At 38.3% G+C, this 10,026-nt stretch overlaps 1 protein-coding gene across 2 annotated transcripts in view; it reads left to right on the plus strand.

Moving 5' to 3' along the window:
* Positions 1-9,237, plus strand: part of npr1a (natriuretic peptide receptor 1a) — an 83,584-nt gene extending 74,347 nt beyond the window's left edge. For both annotated transcript variants that reach the window (XM_047816407.1, XM_047816408.1), the window contains 9 exons: positions 1-26; positions 672-827; positions 2,674-2,842; positions 4,626-4,772; positions 4,852-4,975; positions 5,061-5,129; positions 5,484-5,658; positions 5,800-5,898; positions 6,582-9,237. The exon at positions 1-26 is cut by the window's left edge and continues 131 nt beyond it. In XM_047816407.1, the coding sequence (XP_047672363.1) occupies positions 1-26; positions 672-827; positions 2,674-2,842; positions 4,626-4,772; positions 4,852-4,975; positions 5,061-5,129; positions 5,484-5,658; positions 5,800-5,898; positions 6,582-6,733 (1,117 nt within the window). In that variant the 3' untranslated portion in view covers positions 6,734-9,237. The remainder of the gene's footprint in view (positions 27-671; positions 828-2,673; positions 2,843-4,625; positions 4,773-4,851; positions 4,976-5,060; positions 5,130-5,483; positions 5,659-5,799; positions 5,899-6,581) is intronic.
* Positions 9,238-10,026: the final 789 nt, after the last annotated feature.

Here is a 10,026-nt window from a genome sequence, read left to right on the forward strand (position 1 = left end):
CTCAGACACGCATGCTTACTACGCACGTGAGTAAAATGAGGCAGGAGGTGGTGTGATTGAGCGTGTGTGTGTGTGTGTGTGTGTGTGTGTGTGTGTGTGTGTGTGTGTGTGTGTGTGTGTGTGTGTGTGAGTGCGTGTGTGTGTGAGTATGTGTGTGTGAGTGTGTGTGTATGCGAGTCCGTGTGTGTGTGCGTGCGTGTGCGTGTGCATGTGTGCATATGTGTGTGTGCATGTGCGTGCGTGTGTGCATGTGTGCATATGTGTGTGTGCATGTGCGTGTGTGTGCTTGTGTGTGTGTGCATGTGTGTGTGTGTGTGTGTGTCTGTGTGTGTGTGTGTGTGTGTGTGTGTGTGTGTGTGTGTGTGTGTGTGTGTGTGTGTGTGTGTGTGTGTGTGTGTGTGTGTGTGTGTGTGTGTGTGTGTGTGTGTGTGTGTGTGTGTGTGTGACTTTGGATGGACACAACAAGAGAAGCTACTTATATTTAAAAAGTTCAAAAGGTTTTGTTTTGGTCACTGAGGTTAAGGTCAGCGGTAGATTTAGGTCGGTGCAGTATAGCATTTTAATTAGCTGCATTAATATCCATGGAAGCTTCTCACAAAGAAAAAAAAACAAGGTGTGTGTGTGTGTGTGTGTGTGTGTGTGTGTGTGTGTGTGTGTGTGTGTGTGTGTAGGTAAGCTATGGACAGCTCCAGAGCTGCTGCGTGCGGAGAACGGACCAGCGTGTAGAACTCAGAAGGGAGACGTGTACAGTTTCGGCATCATCCTGCAGGAAGTGGCTCTCCTCAAGGGAGTTTTCTACCTGGATGGAACTACGCTCAGCCCTAAACGTCAGACAGACACACACACACACACACACACATACACACACACAAACAAACAAACAATAACACACCCGCTTTTGTAAAGCACGTGTAATTCTGCCTGTCAAATTATATTCCTGAATGCCAAATGCTGTTCCCCTGTGTGTGTGTGTGTGTGTGTGTGTGTGTGTGTGTGTGTGTGTGTGTGTGTGTGTGTGTGTGTGTGTGTGTGTGTGTGATTGCATATTCTAATATGACACTATTAAGAGTCAACAGCTAAAAACAGCATTACACCTCACAATGTTCCACTTTCTATGTCACCTTTGGTTCTGTAATGCCCTGATCCTGTGTGTGTGTGTGTGTGTGTGTGTGTGTGTGTGTGTGTGTGTGTGTGTGTGTGTGTGTGTGTGTGTGTGTGTGTGTGTGTGCATGCTTTTTGCTAATGAGCGTTTCCTTTTTATTCATCTGCTGTCAGCAACATTGTGGTTGTTCTTTGGAGATCTGGCTCTGGCACACACACACACACACACACACACACACACACACACACACACACACACACACACACACACACACATATGGAGTTGAGAGGAGTAAGTGACACTTCTGGAACAGATCCAAGTAGTGTATATATGGGAGGCAGGAATATTATAATGCCAAAGGAAATGTAATGAAAAAGGCGTGACTTTAGAGCTCCACTAAGACGTGAGACAGAAACACTGTCAGGTGATAAAAGGGTTCATGCCAACAGGACATGAGGGGAAACAGAGATAAGGACATGGACAATAAATAAGGATGATAATCTTCAGCTTTTTGTGTCCACTTTGGGCAGTATTGAGATTTCTTTGCTCGATATGTGGAGTATTTGAGCTAAACTCCTCATAGTGGCAATAATTCATCAGGAATTGACACATATTAAAAATCCTACTTTCCATTATTCATCCAGATATTAAAATTTACTAGAAACACACACACACACACACACACACACACACACACACACACACACACACACACAAACACACACACACACTGGATCTGGTGGAATTTACATTTCAAACCCTAGAATTTGTTTATGTGCATTATTTCTCCACATGCTGTATCATCAAATGCCTCAGGCAATATACTCATCACATCTTCATCCTCATCTTCATTCCCTGTAATTCATCAGCTTTTGTTCACTCTTGAACTGATCCTGATCATTTCCAAGGAATGATTTCTGAAGCATCTATGATTAGATTGAGCATGCTGCTTATGGTTCTGTCATTTAATTGCTACAGTTATTTGTGATTTTTGTGCTTGTGGACCATCACCTCCATATTTGGATCTTTCCTAAAGTGTTAATACGTAGTTTTACACATAGTAAAACTAGGACACATAGGAGTGATGGTCAGGGGTGTACAAACTTTTGACCATATAGTCTATATATCAAAATAGGTCATGTTAATTGTGCTGCTAGAATACAGTAGAGATTTGGCATGTTATGTTGTAGCTGTAGAAAATGACTTTTACTGTCACTTTATTCTTTTACTTTATTATTATTATTATTATTATTATTATTATTATTATTATTATTATTATATGACGCCGCGTTCGTTTACAGACACAAAGAGTGCTGATGTAACTTGTGCTTTTGTGTAGATGATATAAAAAGTCTCTGTCATTTGCACGGCTTGACTAAAATTCACCATCAAATCACTGTTACTGCACAAAAAACTAACAGCAAATGATCAGGTCTCTGATTTATATATAATTGTCTGCTAATAATCTCTATATTGATATTATATATTAATACAAGCAGGGTTATGACTGAGTGTATAGTGTGAACTGATCTGTCTTTTTCTCTCTGTCTCTTTTCTTATTTCTTTTGTAGAGATCGTGGAGCGTGTGGCAGATGGACGATGGCCCTACCTGCGCCCCCTGCTGTGCACTCAGAGCCACAGTGAAGAGCTGGGGCAGCTGATGCAGCGCTGCTGGGCAGAGGAACCCAGTGACAGGCCTGATTTTAACCAGATCAAAGTCATGCTACGCAAACACAACAAGTAGAAACGCATCCGTATTATTTTGCTTAAAATCTCTACATGTATCTTTTATAAAATGATCACAAACTGGCCTTGTTTTTACAGCCCTAAACTAGCAGTAGTGGCAGCAGCAACAGTTGTGACAGCAGTTCAGTAGAAAGGGTTGTGACAAGCAGTAGTGATAGGAGTAAGATTAATTCAGTAGTAGTGGTAGTGATGGTAGTAACAGTAATGACAGTAGTTCAGTAGTAACTTTAATGACAGTTGTAATAATGAAAGTACCTGTAATGACGATTGCAATAATGATAGTAACAGTAATGACGATTGTAATAATAATAGTAATCGTAATGACGGTTGTTATAATGATAGTAACAGTAATAACAGTTGTAATAATGATAGTAACTGTAATGACAGTTGTAATAATTATAGTAACCGTAATGACAGTTGTAATAATGATAGTAACTGTAATGACAGTTGTAATAATTATAGTAACCGTAATGACAGTTGTAATAATGATAGTAACAGTAATAACAGTTGTAATAATGATAATAACTGTAATGACAGTTGTAATAATTATAGTAACCATAATGACAGTTGTAATAATGATAATAACTGTAATGACAGTTGTAATAATTATAGTAACCATAATGACAGTTGTAATAATTATAGTAACCGTAATGACAGTTGTAATAATGATAGTAACAGTAATAACAGTTGTAATAATGATAGTAACTGTAATGACAGTTGTAATAATTATAGTAACCGTAATGACAGTTGTAATAATGATAGTAACTGTAATGACAGTTGTAATAATTATAGTAACCGTAATGACAGTTGTAATAATGATAGTAACAGTAATAACAGTTGTAATAATGATAATAACTGTAATGACAGTTGTAATAATTATAGTAACCGTAATGACAGTTGTAATAATGATAGTAACAGTAATAACAGTTGTAATAATGATAGTAACTGTAATGACAGTTGTAATAATTATAGTAACCGTAATGACAGTTGTAATAATGATAGTAACAGTAATGACGGTTGTAATAATGATTGTAACTGTAATGACAGTTGAAATAATGATAGTAACTGTTATGACAGTTGTAATAATGATAGTAACTGTTATAACAGTTGTAATAATGATAGTAACAGTAATGACGATTGTAATAATAATAGTAACCGTAATGACGATTGTAATAATAACAGTAACAGTAATGACAGTTGTTATAAGGATAGCAACAGTAATGACAGTTGTAATAATGATAGTAACAGTAATGAGAGTTGTAATAATGATAGTAATAGTAATGACAGTTGTAATGATGATAGTAACAGTAATGACAGTTGTAATAATGATAGTAACAGTAGTGACAGTTGTAATAATGATAGTAACAGTAATGAGAGTTGTAATAATGATAGTAACAGTAATGACAGTTGTAATAATGATAGTAACAGTAGTGACAGTTGTAATAATGATAGTAACAGTAATGAGAGTTGTAATAATGATAGTAACAGTAATGACAGTTGTAATAATGATAGTAACAGTAGTGACAGTTGTAATAATGATAGTAACAGTAATGACAGATGTAACAGCAGTGTGAGTGGTGATATTATTGACTGTACTCCAGAATTAGTTTACTTTATTTGGCTAACTTGTGTAATAAATCTAGCAACACTTAGGTGATACTGTATATGTACCAACGCCACAATGTTTGTAACAGAATCTTCTTTTTTGGAGTTAAACAAAAGCAGCAATAGAACGACTACAGAAAAAGAAAGAGTGATTATTTGTCCTTCCCTGCAGAGGCTATGGCTCCAACATCCTGGATAATCTGCTCTCGCGTATGGAGCAGTACGCCAATAATCTGGAGGAACTGGTGGAAGAGAGGACACAGGCATATCACGAGGAGAAACGCAAAGCTGAAGCACTGCTCTATCAGATCCTGCCTCAGTGAGTGTGATCCTCTGCTTTATCCATGGACATTGAACATAAGGCCTTCAATGACTTTCTGACTCTGTGTGCGATGCAGCTCAGTGGCGGAGCAGCTGAAAAGAGGCGAGACGGTGCAGGCTGAAGCCTTCGACTCGGTCACTATTTACTTCAGCGATATAGTGGGCTTCACGGCTCTGTCTGCAGAAAGCACGCCCATGCAGGTGAAAAGATTCAGACTCTGACTCAGATCTGATCAACGCGTCATGGTTAAGTTACAGTTCTGACACGCAGCCTCATGTTTCTCAGGTGGTGACTCTGCTGAATGACCTGTACACGTGCTTTGACGCCATCATTGACAACTTTGACGTTTACAAGGTACAGATAGAGACTTTAAGGCTCTGTGACCAATCAGCATTTGTTAAAGATGATCATAAATCTTAATAACAATTATATGTTAGACAAAATGAGACACTTTTAGCTGAAGTTAATGCTCTGAAATATATCTACTGTAATGACCTGATTGTTTCTACACAGTATATTTAATAGGATAATACTCATTAAAAGTACATTAGTTAATTGGTTACATTATATAAAGTTTTTTGTCATTGTTTGTTTGTTTTTTCCAAAAAAAATTGTTTTGATTTCTAATACCAAAAGAGGCAAAATGTTTAATTATGTTAATGAATCCAAAAACCAAACTGTGTGTGTGTGTGTGTGTGGTACCCCCAGGTGGAGACCATCGGTGATGCATACATGGTTGTATCAGGACTTCCTGTGAGGAACGGGAAGCTGCACGCACGGGAAATCGCCCGGATGTCTCTGGCCCTCCTTAAAGCCGTGCATACCTTCAGGATCCGCCATCGACCTGACCAGCAGCTCCGCCTGCGCATCGGCATTCACACCGGTGAGGGCAAGGAGCCAGAGGTCAAATTAACATTTCAGACATGGACTAGAAATAATTGTGCATATGTGTGTGTGTGTGTGTGTGTGTGTGTGTGTGTGTGTGTGTGTGTGTGTGTGTGTGTGTGTGTGTGTGTGTTGGCAGGCCCTGTGTGTGCTGGGGTTGTTGGATTGAAGATGCCCAGATATTGTTTGTTTGGTGACACAGTTAACACGGCTTCGCGCATGGAGTCTAATGGAGAAGGTAAGACTTCGATCTCACTGCACAGCTCTTTGGCTCTTTACTGTCATGTACTTCAGTCAGTTTCAACATCTATAGAGATACCTGATAATATTTATTTAATTTTTTAAAATTTATCTATTGTTTCAATATTCTGATTGGATCGCCGGATTTTAATAATGAATTCTTTCGAATACGTTATCGTTTCTATAGTAACGACTCACGCTGGCGGTTATGTGGTGGACACTGTACATAAGCGCATTAAGTACGAACTGTTGATGATTCCCAAAAAGCTGTCCATGTTTTCCATACTGTACATTATTGGAAGGAGTCTCCAGTACAAGGAATTTGTAACACTCGTATCCTGATATTCCACAAAAGTAAATGTAAATATATACGGATAAAAAATACATGTTGGTTGTTTTAAAAATATAAACAGCTGTCAGTGTTGACAGTTTAATGTGCTGTAAAGGGATTTAAACCATTTAAAGAAAAATAATTAGCTTTGTGGCTCTAATCCACTACAGCTCTCCAAGTGGATTATTATTATTTAACCATAACAGCTATATAAATATATATGTGTGTGTGTATGTGTGTTTGTGTGTGTGTGTGTGTTTGTGTGTGTGTGTTTGTTAAATTACTGCTGGTAGGTTTATTTGCACACACGTTCATCAGATATTGTGCTAATGTCAGTCTTCTTGTGTCAGCGCTGAAAATCCACGTATCAGAGGCGACACGAACAGTGCTGCAAGAGTTCAACTGCTTCCAGCTGGAACTGAGAGGAGACGTGGAAATGAAAGGTAAAGGAAGGATGAGGACCTACTGGCTCCTGGGAGAGAGCATGGCCGAGCACGCCTGAGAGCGATGTCCGAGCAGCAGCACGTAGGAGGAAGCACGGGTGGAAAAATATGTACACGATCATGTAGCAGTAACGTTTCGAGGCAACAAACGGCCTTGACAACGAGCGAGAAAGTATCACGGCAACGGAACTGACTGTAGGGTGAAGCCTCACAGGTTTGAGGAAATCCCTGGAAATTCCTCTTCAGGCTGGATTCGGGGTAAAATAAACAGAAAATCTGCACCTTTTCCAGGAATGGAAGGTTGATACACAGTACTACCAAGGATCCTTTATATAGTATACAGTACAAAGACTAAACCATTTCAGTCTGCTGGACAGCATCATCTAGTGGTGTGATGTCTTTTTCTGTAAATTTCGTAGGAGGGATGAAGAGTTCGGTCATCGTCTTTGAGTCATTTCCTTTGAAGAAATAAAAAGGGGTTCGTTTTCCCTTCCAAATGAAAAGTGGTAGGAGGTTGCAGATGGTCCTGTTTCATAATATATTATATTTTGATAAGAGTCCGAAGCAGTGCAGCCGCTTTCATCACATGCAGTGTATTAAAAAAAATTTCATTTTTTTTATTAAATGCCTTTTAGCTCAGATAAAAACGACTGACCTGCAGATATGTCAGTAGTCATGTGCCATGATATATTTTTATTTAACATACACAAGACGAGGACAGTTTTGGCCGTATTTGGGTGTGCATCAGAATTCAAATAAAAAATATATAGAGGTTCTTATTTTGCCATTATTTCAGCACATAAAAAATTTTGAATATTATTTTCACAGCTATATTTTAAACCAGTGTAGAAATGTTATAATCATTTTTACCACTATCTAGGCTTTCAGCAAATATCCCATTTTTAATATACTATCACTCTGAATTACTGAGCAGTTTCAGTCCTGCAGTCCTGGATGTTGTCTCAAAGCATCTTTAGATTTCAATAGATTTTTATCCCTTAAATGAGCAAGGCAGAGGCAACAAGGCAAGGAAAATCTCTTATGAAAACAAAACCTTGAGAGGATCCAGACTCTAAAGCTGAAGTACTTGTAGTTAGAGTTAGTTTTGTGAGAGAAAATGAAATGTTATTAACGAATGTGTGCGTAGGATTTTTAAAAAAAGGAGAGTGAAGTCAGGGAACAAATGCTTAAATACATGTGGGGGAGAGAGAGAGAGAGAGAGAGAGAGAGAGAGAGAGAGAGAGAGAGAGAGAGAGAGATGGAGGGGGTTTGAACTTTTTTTTTTTATATAAATATATATAGATATAAATCATCATCTGGTCTCTCTGGTCTTCAGCTGTCCAGATTTACTGACTCACTGTAGCCTAAGATTCCTTTTTTTTTTTTTTGGCCTACAAAACTGGGACCTGTTGTGTTTCTGCTGCTCCTCACGCTTTAGTGTGTTATTCGTTCTGAGATGCTTTTCTGCTCAGCACGGTTGTAAATAGTGATTATTTTGGTCTGGTCCTTCCTGTCAGCTCCAAGCAGTCTGATTGTTCTCTTCTGATCTCTCTCATCAACAAGACATTTCCATCCACAAAAGTGAAGATGTTTTTTGTTTTGTTTTTAGTTACACGCTGCCGTGGAAACCCTAGAGAGAGTTTTTTGAAAATCTCAGACGATCAGCAGATTCTAAAATACTCTAAACAGATTATTTGGCACTAATGTAGGAGTTGTTGAGATCACTGTTTTGATGTTTCACTGTAGATCTTGACTTGCATCTGTATCATTTACCTGAACTCCTGATTACAGTCATATTGTAAATGGTTATAAAATGTTTTAAAGTCACGTGACACATAATACTGGCACATACCTACATTTTTGTTTTATTTACTAAACCTATTAAGGACGTGCGTTCAAGGCGAAGTCCTTAAACAGCTCAAGCCGAGACAGCGTGTGTGCGGAAAAGACCTACTGTTCTAGACGATACGCCGGATCGTCTCTCCAAAACCCCCTGCAGTGAAAACTTGTACAGAACCTCCACGGGCCAGCTCATGGACTCCGTAGACACACTGATTGTATACGATATATGATCATCTCAAGTGCTCAAACACCTGTAGGTGTACGTGTGTGTATGCAGTACAGAGTTTAAAAAAAAAAGTTTGCCAAATGATGATCTTGTAATCATATTGTTAGACTCGCTGAACACATCACAGCAAGATCAAATCATGTGGTGAAGATGTTTGTTTTATAATGTGATGTATTAAAAGTGCAGCTCAGTGTTCTCTCTCTCTCTCTCTCTCTCTCTCTCACACACTTTCTCTCTCTCTTTCTCTCTCTCTTTCTCTCTCTCTCTCTCTCTCTCTCTGTAGGAAGGGCTTGTGTTTATTTTTATTAGCTGTTGAAAAAATTGTGCTTCGGGGAAAGTGTCTCGGTAGGAGATTAAAAAAATTGAAAATATCTGTTAGAAATATATATTGTTCATGTACTTTATGGTGCGACAGATTTTGTAAAAAAAAAAAAAAAAAAGAAAAAAGAAAGAAAGAAACTAAATAACATAACATCCAATAAACTGTTAAGACGAGTCTTACATGTAATCATTGTGTAACGCAACACTCTATATTTATTTTACAGGATTAACAGTTATTAATCTTGATAGAAATGTAGGGTTATTTTTTGATGTTATTTTTGTTGTCTGTAAAACAGAATGAAACACAATTGAACGCTGCATCACTGAACTTATTTCTCTTATTTCTCTGGACTTATTTCTAGACTTACAAGACTTATTTAAAGCCTTATACGTATTTGATCACAATGAAACACTTGACTCATTGACTGATGGTTGGAGTCTATTATTGTTTAATTACGTTAAAGAAATGCATCAGTCATGTTTCGAGCTCTTGATATTTCCCATGAGGTAAGTGGAGGATTTGTTTATATTATTAAAGGTGTTTGCAAAACAACATTCTTGTTATCTTGCATACTGATTAGAATTCTTCTGGACAAAACTTCGGTGCGTAACTTGTCCCGCAGTTTTTGTCCCAGACCCATGAATGAGGTGTCAGATCGACCGGCTCATTGAGGAGAGGTGTGCTATGACTTTTATAAGTGATCCAACCAACGATGTTTGCACAGCGGACGAAAAAGCAACCCAAAAAGTCCCATAGAAATGAATGGGAAATTCCTAAAATTCCTTTAAGCTCTCACACACGCAGCTTGCGCAGAGCTCAGGCACGGCTTCTCCTCTGTGTTCTCCTAGTGACTGTGGATGTAAAGGAGACTCTCAATACATGTAACTATCAACTCCACACTATCAATCCTATGATTCCAAAAGTATTGGCACCCTAGCTATCTGTCCACTTGCCTCCAAAAG

The sequence above is a fragment of the Tachysurus fulvidraco genome, chromosome 7, assembly GCF_022655615.1.
Source record: "Tachysurus fulvidraco isolate hzauxx_2018 chromosome 7, HZAU_PFXX_2.0, whole genome shotgun sequence".
NCBI classification, from domain to species: Eukaryota; Metazoa; Chordata; class Actinopteri; order Siluriformes; family Bagridae; genus Tachysurus; species Tachysurus fulvidraco.